The 14,018-nt window shown below is 39.4% G+C and overlaps 1 protein-coding gene across 12 annotated transcripts in view; it reads right to left on the bottom strand.

Moving 5' to 3' along the window:
• LOC103461644 (DIP2 acetate--CoA ligase A) overlaps positions 1-14,018 on the bottom strand; it is an 86,941-nt gene that overhangs the window by 3,521 nt on the left and 69,402 nt on the right. For 5 of the 12 annotated variants that reach the window (XM_008403913.3, XM_008403922.3, XM_008403917.3 and 2 more), the window contains 27 exons: positions 13,781-13,891; positions 12,202-12,325; positions 12,003-12,112; positions 11,687-11,789; positions 11,003-11,067; positions 9,856-9,949; positions 9,437-9,556; positions 9,217-9,331; positions 8,440-8,579; positions 8,027-8,163; positions 7,759-7,839; positions 6,905-7,032; positions 6,650-6,764; positions 6,167-6,368; positions 5,929-6,038; positions 5,202-5,282; positions 4,286-4,403; positions 4,044-4,165; positions 3,744-3,855; positions 3,539-3,648; positions 3,297-3,427; positions 3,042-3,210; positions 2,490-2,660; positions 1,602-1,631; positions 451-512; positions 276-333; positions 86-160 (listed from right to left, as the gene is read on the bottom strand). In XM_008403913.3, coding sequence (XP_008402135.2) covers positions 86-160; positions 276-333; positions 451-512; positions 1,602-1,631; positions 2,490-2,660; positions 3,042-3,210; positions 3,297-3,427; positions 3,539-3,648; positions 3,744-3,855; positions 4,044-4,165; positions 4,286-4,403; positions 5,202-5,282; positions 5,929-6,038; positions 6,167-6,368; positions 6,650-6,764; positions 6,905-7,032; positions 7,759-7,839; positions 8,027-8,163; positions 8,440-8,579; positions 9,217-9,331; positions 9,437-9,556; positions 9,856-9,949; positions 11,003-11,067; positions 11,687-11,789; positions 12,003-12,112; positions 12,202-12,325; positions 13,781-13,891 — 2,994 coding nt within the window. Of the gene's footprint in view, positions 1-85; positions 161-275; positions 334-450; positions 513-1,601; positions 1,632-2,489; positions 2,661-3,041; positions 3,211-3,296; positions 3,428-3,538; positions 3,649-3,743; positions 3,856-4,043; positions 4,166-4,285; positions 4,404-5,201; positions 5,283-5,928; positions 6,039-6,166; positions 6,369-6,649; positions 6,765-6,900; positions 7,033-7,758; positions 7,840-8,026; positions 8,164-8,439; positions 8,580-9,216; positions 9,332-9,436; positions 9,557-9,855; positions 9,950-11,002; positions 11,068-11,686; positions 11,790-12,002; positions 12,113-12,201; positions 12,326-13,780; positions 13,892-14,018 lie in introns of those variants that run through there. The other 7 variants (XM_008403914.3, XM_081604262.1, XM_008403915.3 and 4 more) reach the window with 4 other exon arrangements.

Here is a 14,018-nt window from a genome sequence, read left to right as displayed (position 1 = left end):
AAGTTTAATTATTTTATATTTTCTTAAAGCTCAAATATCTATTCCTTTCCTGTTATTTTATGTTAAGTGTAAGTCTGGGGCTTACCTCTCCTAGATGTGAGTCTCCTAAAGGTCCTTTCGTCTCTGTGTTGGCAATGACCACTTTTACTCCAGGCAGAATCTATACAAGCAGACAGCCATGTCTCAGTTTTAAAACTCAAACTGTGAGTAAATGTGAATCGTTCTGTCAGCATAACATTTGACTCAGTTTATTTTCTGGATATATTATGTTTCACCTTCCCAGACTCCATCAGGGGCAGACTGTGAGGGGATCCTCTCTCCACAAGGCGAACCCTGGAGAAACAAAACAATGACATACACCGATTAAATACCAGACTTATAATTATTATGTTACATTAAGGTTCATGTTAAATTTGCTTGCACTGACTATGTTGCGATACTGCCCCCTACCTGTCATGTCGCAGAGCTCGCATATCCACATAAACGGTGGTGGGATCTGGTCCAGATGTTCCCTGGAATAAAACAAGCACAGCTGGAGGTTACGATCCACTTCAGCCCTGCTGTGACCTCTGTTTGCCGTCTGTGTGAGGAGGAGGTGGAAGCTGGTTATGAAACAGCTGCTGAGTAAGCAGGGGGGCAGCCAAAAGCCGACCAGAAGCCAGGCTACAGGAGTTGAACCGTGTACAGAGAGACATTTCCTCCATCAGATCCTCTGACCCCATCTAGTGTAGGGAGGGTTGACTAATCTACACTTAATTTTCCTGGAACTTCACTACAAATATCTAAATCTTTTTTTAGCTTACTCCTCTCCCGTAAATGTCTAAGAATCAAAAACTGTGAGAACTATTTGTCGTGATTAAACGCCTGCCGTGCAGCTGGGTTTTAAGTGAACCATTCCTCAAACAGAAACTGATCCCATCGGTGGTGGGACCTGTTATCTTTACTGCGGTGAAACCAGCTGCCACAAATTATGCTTTCCATTACTGTGTTGGCAATGTGTGGACAACACATAAGCAAGATCTGTGAGGAGAGAAAAAAAAAAAAAGCACAGACAGGGCTGATTTAGCTCAATGAGTCATTTGATGCCAATCCATGAAGCAGCAGCAGATCGTTGTTGGAAAATGTCAACAAAACTCAATTAGTGTTTGCCAGGAAACAATAGACTGTTATCACAGTAAAAAAAAGTACATGCTCAATTAAATCTATGTGTATAAGATGTAGTTTTTAATAAGGGTAAGTCTTATAAAATATGTTCAAAAGGTACAAATACTTTCTTTTGCCGTCTGATATTAAATATTTCATAAAACATATTTTACTTCACTGTGAAAAATATCAATCAGTAAAATGTGAAAAATCACACCCAATAAATCCTTTATAAATGATGAGAGACAATTCAATTATACAATTAAAAATAAAAAACTGTCTAAAATGAAAATGAGCTGAATGAAGCCGAGCCTCATTGGATCAAAAGTAAAGGCAAACGAAGATAAATATGAACTGAAGCAAAGCATGTTCAAACGTCATGCATGAGAAACAACAAATGGCCACATAAACACACAGGCTGAGCTGCAGAGCAAACGGCCATGCTCATCCCACAGTACCTGCTCAGCCAGTTTCCCTAACCTGTTGGGCTGACAGGACAGGGCAGGACAGATAGAGATATAGATGCATGTGTTCATATATGTATATATATATGTGGGACAGACACAAATAAACTTGTGCACAAAAAAGGGAAAACAGTAAACAGTTACCAGGGTTGGGAAAACAAATTTAAATTAGCAACAGTACCGAGAAGGACTAAGTGCATAATGTAGCTTTCCTAAAAAAGCTATTATGCTATTTTACCAAAATAAAATTATGCTTTATAAGAAACTTAAAATTTGGGTAAAACTTAATTTAAGTGGTAAATCAAAGACAAGATTATGGTTATATCTACCTGAACATAAATCACTGTTTCTTCAGACATTTAGACTTTTATCTTGAAGTTAAAGCCTACAGTCTGTAAAGTCTTTCAATTTTAAATGTCTTTAATACTTTATTTTCAGTTTTTCTGAAAAATGATAAAAGTCATATTTTACCCTTTCTTAGACTTTTTAAGACTGCATAGGAAATTATTACATGTTTAATTAACATTAAAGAATAAAAATGATTCTTTAATTACTGACAATCAGGTACCATAGAAAATATTAGATCAATTGCATAGATAATGGACTGAAGACTAACATATTCTTACTGTTATTTTTCTGACTCCAAGAAGATAAATAAATGTTTTACAGGTATTTCATCATTCCCTGTGGCATTTAGATCTACCTTATCCTTTCCCTGTACTGTGAAGACAACAAACCCTGACAATAAAAACAAACAAAAAAAAAAAACAACCATTACCAACATACACCTAAAAACCCATCAATATTACAGATACAGATACCAACAGGAGGAATGTTGCTTTCCATGCATTTTGGGAATGTTATTCTTCAGCTGCTGCTTACCTGCAAACAGATTGCTATGTTCACTCTGCAGCCGAAGGTGGTGCTGACAGCTCGCGGTGAGAGCCCCAAGTCCTTGAAGATCTTTGAGAAGGACTGAGTGAGGGTGATCCGAGGCCTTTCCTCCGCCACCACCATGCACGTCCGCACACAGGACAGATTCACATTTCGCAACTGGATGAAGGAAAGGAAAGAAGAGTTACATCAGGGTCAGACATTTACTTTTAAAATGATATAAAAGTTTCCAGAATTGGATGAAAACTGGAATTCCATTAAAAATACAATCTTTATACATTTTTTCTTTTGTATAAACAGGTTTTTTTTCAGTAGTATTTTACAAGTAACCTCTTCCATGAATATTTTATAAAGCCTTTATGTAACTAAAAACCTCAGCCAGGGACAGATCTTGCAAGTTAACTTAAGCTATAAGTAATGTTTGCAGTATTTATCATTAAAATATGCATCATTCACATTATAAACAAGTCATTTATGAACCATATGCAGTGCAGGAGTGAACAGGAAATCGTGTCTGAACAGTTTGTGGAGTAAACCGACCCGCAGAGCTTCTGTCTGTGAGCCCAGACCCTTGGTGCACATCTCCATGACTGAATATGAGCAGAAGGTGACGCGGACTTTGTACTGGCTGACAGCGGAAAGCCACAGAGAAGCATTACTCTCCAGCTCAAGAGGAGGAACGAGGATCGACTGGTGGCCGGAGTAAACACTAAAACAGAAACACAACGCTAATTTTAGTGGAGTCACAAGGGGCAGACCTGTCTGTCAATCAGCTGCTCAGAGCTGCTGATTTACCTGCACAGGCACCAGAGAGCCAAGCCCAGGCCGCAGTAAGGGTCCAGGCAGATGGCGATCTGCCGGGAAGGGTAGAGCTCACACTGCAGCTTGATGGAGCGACACAAGGCACTGGTGGCAGAATGAGACATCTAGGAGAGACACAAGACGAAGGGATGGAAATCAAGAATAGTAAGAAGTGAAAATCATCCTAATATGGCACCTGCAGATAAACCTGAAAGTTTTTATGTGCTCCAGCATACTTTGACTCCTGCCAGGATCCCAGTTGTTGAGACACTGAAGTCCAGGTAAGCCAGCATCTCTGGTGTGGGGGGCTTGTATGTCTGAGGACACTTCTTCCTAGGGAGGTCATCTGCAGAAGACAATGATGCATTTTACATTTCTAACAACGTGAGAATCCTAACTGAACCACAAAGATACATGTAGGTGTTTTTTCAAATCATTTACCAGTGTCCATTACGGTGGGCCAGCTCTTGATGTCCACAGCTGCTGTAGCCTCTTTGGATTTCAGTAGCTTCATTATTGCTTGAGTTGTCAGGATACACACCGACTTACTGACCTGCAACACACAAAAACTACAGTTAGCAACAGAGAAAAAAACATGCAACACTACTGACACTGATTGCATTCAGCACTTTAGATAGAAAAACATAATGAAAGCAAAATGCAAACATGCACCCTCTTTGTGAATAATTTTAAGATAAATAAGATGAAGCAGAGATTTGGGTGAGGAACAAATTGTTTTACCTCAACAATCATCTTGACAGTCGGCAGAGTGGTGGCCAGGTTCTGGGGGTGAGGAGGCCTAACTGTGACGGGGACGCACCCAGCATACAGGCAGCCATAGAAGGTTGCAATCAGGTCGATTCCTGCACACACGCAAATACACACGTCAGCACGCTGATGAAATAATGAAACGCTAGGCTAATACTGAGGAATCATCTACAAAGCTTAAATTAACAGAAACGGTAATTAGAAGGACGTTTTACCCGGTGGGTAGACGAGTGCTACATGGTCCCCAGTGTTGAGGCGTCCCATCAGAGCTGCTGCCACGCGCTCTGCTCGCTTGTGCAGCTGCAGACAGGAAGCTGTGCTGGACACTGTGCCCTGAAGGGAAATTACAAACAGCACAAGTTCACAGACCCATATTTAGTTCACTCAGAATTTAAGAAAGAACTTTAATTGATCCCGATTAAAAAAAAAAAAAAAAGTTGAACTAAAAAGAAAAAATAGTGAAAATAACTAACTTGAAAGGATTTTTGAAGATTTCTCAAATATTCTTAAATAAGTGAAAAATCTTATTTATAAAACATAAGAGAAATGCTGAAAATAGTACAAGTTTGAAAAAGGTTTATTGCTTTTGCAGTTTAAATAATAAAGCATTATGTGACCGTGCCTCCATAATTTAGCTTTAACTTGAAAATGCAAACTGGAGCTATGGTCCTTTAAAACAGTGACATATTGTCCACAATCTGACCACGGTACCAGGATTTCTACACATTGTAGCTGCATAAGTCCAAGACTTCTCCAGAGTTCTCGGTCCTTAATATTTCTCTTCAATCATAAAATATTAAAGTTAACAATACATAATGGATAGGCAGTGGGATGCAAGGGAAGTAGGAAAGGGCAATGAGAGTAATAAGCACATTTTGAAAAGAAACTTTAAGCAGGTATTAAACATAAAAATGTTTGTCTGATTTAACATCCTCATCTTAAATGTCACGTTTTCAACAGCTGTAAGCGCAAAATCATCATAATCAACAGAGAGGCTTAAGAGCTACAGTCTGTGTAATCAATCTATATAATGTGTAACCAAAATTATAATAACTTTTATAATTTTCTGATTTATTGGCCATGACACAGAAATCACACCACCAGATTAGTGCCTGCAATGTAAAGCCTTACCTTTGAATTGAGAACGAGGAACAGAGGATGATCCGGAGTGGCCTGAGCTCTCCACTGCAGCACATCCTGGATGTAGAGGAACTGTTGGTAAAACACAGTTACACATGTTTAATTTAATGCATGGGGAACCACTGGGTTAAAACATGTGTTTTTGGGGGGGTTCACCGCTATTACAAAATGATAAAACTGAAAGATGGATAATGGAAATGAGTAATGGCAGAAAAATCAAGAGGTACGCAGCAAAATGCTTGTGTATTATTACGGTAGCATCATCTTTACTGAAGGTGCATTCAATCAAATTCCCATTTGTAGCAGCTTACGGCTGAGGCATAGCTTCTCATTGGAGCAATCAGAATAACTAGGGCTGCACACAGGTTAAAAGCAACATAAACGTAACCTAAATATGTTTTAATTGTGTCAGGGATATAAACTGGAGCTACTTCTTAGCAAGCTGTAAAGTTTGCTTGAGAAGAATTGAATCAACACTTTTGACACTCCACAAAACACTGAATGTGTTGCTCTAATGATTTTAACGTAGAAAAACAAGAGATACCAGTACAAAAAGTCTTGATTCAAATTATGAAAAAATGGCTCTCAATTCTTTGCTTTTTATTATATTTACTTATTTTTATAGGTTTTGAGTTAAAAAAAAAAAACTCAATTGCAACTCCGACTTCACCTTACCTGTGTGATGAGCAGCGTGAATGAAATGAGGATGACTATCTACCTTACGTGCCTGGTCATTGTCCTCGAGCTGCCCCAGGTCTCTCCCACAGGCTTGCGCTATCCTCTTGCCTGCCACCAGGTTGCCCACTATCATAGAGGCAGGACCAACCTCTGCCCAGCACAAGCAGCCGATCATAACATGTTAGTGAAGTCATCATGAGTAACAATACGGGTGCAAATCAAACTGCACTACATAGGAGCATCAAGTTCGACGATGCTGAGAGGAAAAGATGACTTACCTGGTTGCTTTTGTCTTGGTTTGGGCAGGTTGGTGACACATGTGTGAGGACACATGAGGACGTTGCAGGGATGCAGGGCGCCCTCCAGGAAACGCTGCTTAGTCTCAGATATGTGGATGCCGCCCAAAGGAGCTTTCGGAAGAATGTTGGCAGGAACGAGAGCGAGGCAGTACACCCCAACCTGGTGGATGCTGTCAATGGCCTGAAAAACACACAAGGGCTGGTTAAATACATAATAAAAGCTAGACAAAAAAAAAACAAACATGTATATGTCTTTTAAATTGAACCTAAAGCTGAACCTGAAAAGAAAACTTTATCTACACTTTGATTACATTAGCTGAAAACCAAATGGATTTACAAAGCATGTTTTGTGGACAGTGGAGCGCAAAGCAGAAGTCTGGAGTTGCAGTATGTTTTCCTGTGTTATTAATGGTTGCAGCTGCATTCCAGCACATGAGCTGTCCAACAAAATGAAGTCCGCACCTGGAGGACGCGACTCATCCACTGGAAGCTGTCCTCCTCTGAGGCGTCTGGCCTCTGCTCGGCCACCACAACGATCCTCTCATCATGCAGGACCGACACTGAAAATACTGCTATCCTGGAGCCAAAAGAACAACATCAAACTGTTGCAGCTGCAGCAATACAGACAACCGAGTTAGCAAATGATGCAAGACACACAAAAATACAGCACATACAAGGTGAAGTGAAGGATTTTTTTTTAAGTGTTTCCCCCTTTACCTTCCCCTGTACACAAACTTCATGGGCTCTACAGCCAGCGCCGTGGCAACCACATCATCTGCGTTGTGTCTCCGCCCACTGACGACCATGAGGCCGTCTATCTTCCCAACAACAAACACAAGGTTGTCCTTAAAAGAAAAATCAAGTAAAGATGGTTAAATGGACAGTAACTGAGAATGACCAACATTAAAGTTTGGCACAATGTTCATGTTATTCTACAAAGTTTAGTCATGTAAAATCAAACTTTGTATCCAGAGTACACTGAAGGAAAACAAATGTTCAGAAGGAAAAAAATTATGATTTTAGCTGAAGAATATTTTTATGTGGTTATATATATAATTATGATTGTGTTTCTCTTTATAATGTATATTACAAATATATCGAAAAATACTTTAAAAGACTAGCCTTTAGAAACGTCAAACAGCTTCTCACTTCCTTCTCAAACAGTTGTTTGTGAAAAAAAGTTTCTTATTTGCATTTTTTCCTTCCTCGATGTAAAATAAGAATTAACTTTCTATGGCCAATATTTCTTTCCCCCCCCCCTATTTTTAAAAATAATTGGAAGACAAAAAGCAAACGAGACATAAATAGGATTTTCTATTTTGTGACATTTGACTCAATTGACTCATCATCCAGTCAAAACACAAGAAATATATCTAAGAATAAAAAGGTAAATAAATAATACAATCATTCATTTTCTGTAAGCTACTTATCCAACTGTTGATGGATTTGATGGATTAATCATGACCCATATTATATTTCAGAGTTATGCTAACAAACTTCGGACTAAGCTTAAAAAGATAAAAGCATAAAAGGCTTAAAAATTCCTCCCAATTTAACGACGTGGAACTTACTGGTCCCACAAAGCCCAGCAGGGAGGTTCTGATGAAAGTTCTGTCACTGATGGAAACTCCAGATGGTTTTAGCGGGATAGTCTGAAACACCACACAACACTGTTAATGTTTTATAAATGAGACACAAACACAAAAGATGAGACATCAGCAAAACTATAGAAATCTAAAATATGAAGAATTCCTGGGAAAGAGTTCGTTTTACCTTTCCTTAAACTGCTTTAGATGTAATCAATTCACTCATATGGATTCATAAACGCATCTGTCCTACCTCAAAGATGTTCTTGGTCATGCCTGGGAGACCGTAGTACGCTAAGCCAGAGCTGCCTGAGCTCACGCAGATCTCTCCAACCTCGTCTGTCTGGCAGAGGAAAGGTGTTCCCTCCACTCGCACCACGCAAATGACAGCTGGGAATGGAAAATTGAAACAGAATGAGGAACACGATGTTTTCATGTTTCAACCTTAAGTGTCACATCTCAATGAGCCTGGCAATTACAGAACAAAGTCTTTAATGTTAAACTAAACGTCTCATACCTATAAAATAATCAGTCAGTTCACCGACAAGATTTACAAAGTAGCTACAGTATTTCAGCTCAATATTTCAACACGTAGAAAAAGCAAAGCACAAACAATCTGTTCCTGTCGCACAATTCTCATTGTGATTTGTCTGTGTCCGGCTTTACCTCCAGGCATGACCTGGCCCACATCCTGGACTGTGAGGACAGAGAGTTTCTCCTCTGTGTCCACTCGGATCACACCGTGACTCAGTCCGCTCATGGACAGCACTGCTTTGCCTGGAGGAGGAACACCCATCTCTGGAGGTCTGTAGGACACACCAACACGCACACACATTACTACAGTTAAATAAAAACAGCTTCTGACGAACATAATCACAAATGGAGAGACTTGAAGAGCAGCAAGGACATCCAAGGACAACTGCAACCAGTTCTCTTTTCATTCCCATTACCCTTTAAAAAAGTATTCTCTTTGAACCATTTCACTCTTTCCTATATCAAAATATCAAGCTTGAAATTCTTCTTTTGTGATTTTATGCAACAGACCAACACATAGAAATACATTCTGCACTTAATTTCACACGTTTTTCTTTCTTTTGTTCAAATTTAAAAGCAACATTTTCTTTTTCCTTCATTTCCCAATTGTGCACTACATTGAGTTGAGTTATCATAAAATGTCAATAAAAAATAGTGATGTTTGTTGTAATGTGGCAAAAAGGGTGTACTTTGTAAATTTGACAAGCTTTTGAAAATTTGAGAATCTGACTCTCTTTAGCAAAAATAATTCCAACAGGATTTTTATTGTTAAAAAAATGCTAGCGTCTTTGATTAAAAGCTTATTTGTTTAGTCTGTCTCTCACCGTTTGTTTATAGCTGACCACCTTAATTATAGCGTGATAATACAGATGACAATTAAATTTATTTTGTGTAGTAGCAGAGATTCACCTCCGGATGGCGACAGTCATTGCTTCTGAGGAGCAGGCACATGGGCAGATCACCTCAGGTCGTAGCCCACGTGCCTGAAACACATTGAGGAAGGCGTCGCAGGATGATATCGACCCTGTGGTAACACACACACAGTCAGTCTGATGCACACACAACCAAACATCCCTAGCAGACAATAGTGTCTTGTACCTCTGAGATGCGTTTGTTCTGATGTACTCACATGGGTTAGCTCCATCTGCCACGATCAGCATCCGTAGTGAGCTCAGACTGATGTCTCTCTGGTCTCTCTGGGCCAGCAGAGACCAGTGCATGTCCCTCGACTTCACCACCGCTACCCGCGCTGCGCAGGGGACGCAAACACAAAGAGAATCTCTGATGCAAGCTCCTCTTTCATCCAACCTGACAGCCAATCACATGTCATAAAATCTGACAGGGTGTACCGACTCCGGTGCCAACAGGTAACTCAGTAAAGGTCAAACCACACAGAGGGGAATTTTATTCAACTCAATAGAAGGTTTTTCTTTCATCCTTCATCGATGGGAGGACAACAGTAAGGCAACACACAGAAACTGTTTATTTTTTGTTTTTTACAAGTTTAACTGAATTTAAGACACATTTTAAGAAAGACCATTTGCTCACCTTTGTACATGTGAACCTTCTGTATCCAGGACAGAGGGTTGACTTTCATCAAGGAGTAGGGAATGCTGATCACGTGCATCCGATTCATGACGCTCTGCCAGGAGAGCAAAAAGGCATCAGATAAGCTACAACACATGTACCAGATGCATCAAAATGACTGAACATGATGTCACTGTAAACCAGATTTTATCATCCACAGCAGCAGAGTTGTGCGTTGGTGATTGCGATTTGCCAGAGAAGGAATCCGGATATCGACTATAAATAGTGCCTAATATACCCTGCATGTTTGAAACCAATCAGAGCTGCATCAGTGTGTTAAAGGAAGCAGATCTCTACGAGATAAGATGGTATTCTCCTTTAGGACTATCAGCCTGCATCATTTGCATCCTGATGAGAATCTACCAGGGCAGTCGGGTGAATATATCACATGTTTCATAAGCAATTTGAGAACATGCTCCTTTTCTCACTTTTCTACTAACGCTATTAATGCTGAACTATTTTAGACACTTAACAATTAATACTGAAGCAAGTTATTGAGCCGCGCTTAACATGGAGAGTACTGTTAAAATCACAGCTTTTAAATGTGAAAAAGATCTGATTTGAACAGGTCTCAACGACTGCAAAAACTTAAAAAACGGGTAAAAACGAAAAACAGATCAAATATAAAGCGGTATTCAACAACTTGTCTCAGACAGCTGTATAAAAATTGGGTGTATCCACTTTTGAACAGTCTAGTAGTTTCATGTTTTTCCTACAACAGCTCAAAGGTTAGAAACACTTTGATAACCTTCTCAGCTCCTCTCGCTCTTCTCTGCAGAACAGTGACTGTCAGCTGAACAACTCCCAAATCAGCAGTGGTTCCTGTGACTGGGTTGATGATAACAAAACTCCTCTGTATTATTTTTATTTTTTGTCTGATATAGTATTTTATACTCTAGGAAACAGAAATTTAGGTTTGTATTATCTCTAATCATGATAATTAAAACTGACAGAAGTAATTGTGAGCTATTTCAATCTGTATTCAATGAAACTATACAGGAGCTCCACCTCTTGGTTTGAAATGCAGAAATAAACTTTTTGATGATTTTTCAATTTATTGAAATAGCTGAGCTCTATACCTATCTTAATGACATTGTGAAAAACTTACCGTGAGGACACCATGCCATAATCCTGCTTCGCGTTTAAAGTCCAGAACATTTGTGATAGTTTCACCTATAAATCAAAAAGATCAGAAAGAACTAAGTCTAAATTATGAGGATAAACAATATTTGCGACATTTCATCCGACATGCTCAGTCGCATTCAAAAACAAAAAGAATATTACTGAAGAAGAAGAGAGCCAAAATTAACTTTTAGAAACAAAATCCGGAGCGTGACTTCAGGCTACCAGTGGAGTTCGGAGTTATTTAGAGCAAAACTGGGACACTGGGAGAAAGGAAGTGCTTTATGTTCTTGTTCTTTTCAAGCAGACCTGATGCAGGTCTGACAGACTGAAACACAACCAGCTGAAAGCAGCATAAATCAAACCGTAATTACACCACAGAGGGTATGTGAGCTGCTGAATGCGAAAGCAGGAGTTTTATGCTACCAAATATATAATGAAATATGTATTCAGTGAAGATAATCTGTTATACCTGACCTGCTGTGTCTTTAAGGAAAAGTAGAGCAGTCAGAGCCAATTTATTTTTCAAGATATTTACCTTCAACATAATCAGAATTACTTAAGCTGGTTGTAGGTTTACTTGTCTCTCCTCCTAAAATATCCATGTCACAGTAATGAATAAATGATAAAGGACCAATAACTCATAGTAAGTAAGCAGAGTCCTCCCCACCTTCTGTGTAGCCGCAGGCCTGTGTGAGGGCCTGACAGTGAGCCAGCATGGCTGAATGGGACACGGTTATTCCCATGGTGCTTCCCTCTTTGCTTGTTTTATACTGAATTGAGAAAGCAAATGAAAAACAAATGGATAGAAATCTGCTGAAATTTAAAAAGCATGGCTCCTTAACAATTTTAACTAGTAAAAAAAATTTTATATTTTCAAATATTAGCAAAAAATAAGTAAACAACATACTAATTTTGTAATCTGAGACAGAAAACATATTTTTTAATAATGCAATTATTGCATTATGTTGTTAAACTACACTTACTTCTATATAAGCAATGTCATTGCTGGCTTCCCGTACTGGCGGGTGCCAGTCTTTCGGAGGCTTCACAACATGCTTCCCATCTGTCACGAACCAAAGCAGCCGTGGCCAGCCTGCAGAGACGGAGACACGGAAATCCTTTCCAGCAAAATGAAACTAACGCGGCAAAGCAAGTAGAAACAAAAACAAACCAAAGTCGCACCTTTGAAAGTGACAACCTCCCCTGTTTGTGCTTTGGGCAGGCCTTTCTGACAAGCATCAGTGGTCAGTGCCAGCGTGACCCCGCAGCTGCCCAACAGAAAGCCAATCTGCTGACTGCCTGCATCCTGGGAGAGCAAAGTGAGAGTTGGTTTCTAACAGGGAAGCTTCGGCTATCCTAACAGTAAAATATTAAGACAGTCAACGCAGCCTAAATTTTAACAAGATAAAGCACATTTTAACAATCTGATGCATTTTAATGGGACACACAGAATAAAAATTGGAAAATGTAACAAAAATAAACAAATGCAAATAATAAAAACAAAAAGTGGTGTGCAGTAATCATGAGCCCCCTTTACAGTATTGCCATTAACTGTTTGTAATTTGATATTAGTATAAATGCAGCTATTTATGAAGGTCCCAGATTGTTTAAGAGAACATTAGGAAGCGACCAGCATTGTAAAATCCAAAAAACACATTCATTCAGAAAGCTACTTTCACTGAGCTTTGATTTTGCAAAGAAGAATGAGAAAAAGTTTTGCAAGTTAGCAGAGAAAACCGCAGAAGACCTGCAGTTTTAATTGTAAAGCATCATACTGCTACATCTGGAGTATTGACTCAGGCTGGCTGAGTACAAATGCAACACACTCTTGTCCTTCCCCTATATGCACTCCTTTGTGTTGGTCCATCAAACAATCACCCAACAACACATTCAAATTTGTGGCAAAAAAAAAAAAGGTTCAAAGATTATGAATACTCTTACACAACATTGCATGTTGTAATTAGAATACTGAATGTTCCTGAATGTAGGGAAGGAAGAAAACTGAGTGACAACTAACTGCTATAAAAAAAAAAAAAAAAAAAAAGCTAAGCCCCTGATCTAACACACTCATATTAGATCTGCAAATTATCTTAGAGCAAGAGTCATGCTGGGAAAACTACACAGCTCAGAGGAGGTAAAGAAGTGGGAGACCAAGGGAGAGAAGGAAAATAGAAGAAAAGAAAGACAGTGCAGAGATAATAATCACAAAGAGAGAAATGACTGAGGGAAACAAAGAGAGGAGGAAGAGTGATTGGTGTTGTCAAAATGAGCCAATGAGATTTTGGCTCCTGAGAACAGTTGGCCTGTGATCTAATATTTTGACTATAATTACTCTTCTTTTCACCCCACACACCTTTTATTGATTACAGCACAGTGTGTGCCAACAGCATGCTCATAAAGGCAATCAAGAACATCAATTACTATTCACCCAGCGTAGCTAATGTGGATGAATTTAGCAAGGTATGTGCTGATGAGTGCGCTGAAGTGGCATCGAATTATGGCGATCTGTAAGCAAACATGTCAGACGCTGCGCTGCTGCTGCTATGGTGAGATAATGACACATAACTACAAACTACACGCTCTTTAGCCGTATTTAATAGCCAAATAAAACAGAAATGATTCCGGTTAAATACGGTAACTGCAGGGCAGTGCACATCTGGGCTTATTCATGTCCAGCAGGGGTCAGTGCTGATTTGTAAATACTGACAGAAAGTATGAAAAACACAAACTCAAGAGGTTTCATTTGTATTTTTTGCTTTACCTTTCTGGTCAGCGGGACTTCAATAGGCACAGGTACCAGCTCTGCCAGGAGGCAGCCGTAGAAGGCCACCATGAACATCACGGGGTCATTGTTGGGGAAAACGAGCGCAACCTGATGGAGAGGCAAACAAGATGTTGAAAACATGGAAAGGTTAGGGCTTGAGCAGACAACTGATCATCAGTACCACGGTGCCTTTCAAATGTTTTCACAGTGTACAAGATTTGTCACATTACGGTCA

The sequence above is a fragment of the Poecilia reticulata genome, chromosome 2 (assembly GCF_904066995.2).
Source record: "Poecilia reticulata chromosome 2, P_reticulata-male-v2, whole genome shotgun sequence".
In the NCBI taxonomy this organism is placed as follows: domain Eukaryota; kingdom Metazoa; phylum Chordata; class Actinopteri; order Cyprinodontiformes; family Poeciliidae; genus Poecilia; species Poecilia reticulata.
This window is presented reverse-complemented; position numbering and strand designations above follow the sequence as displayed.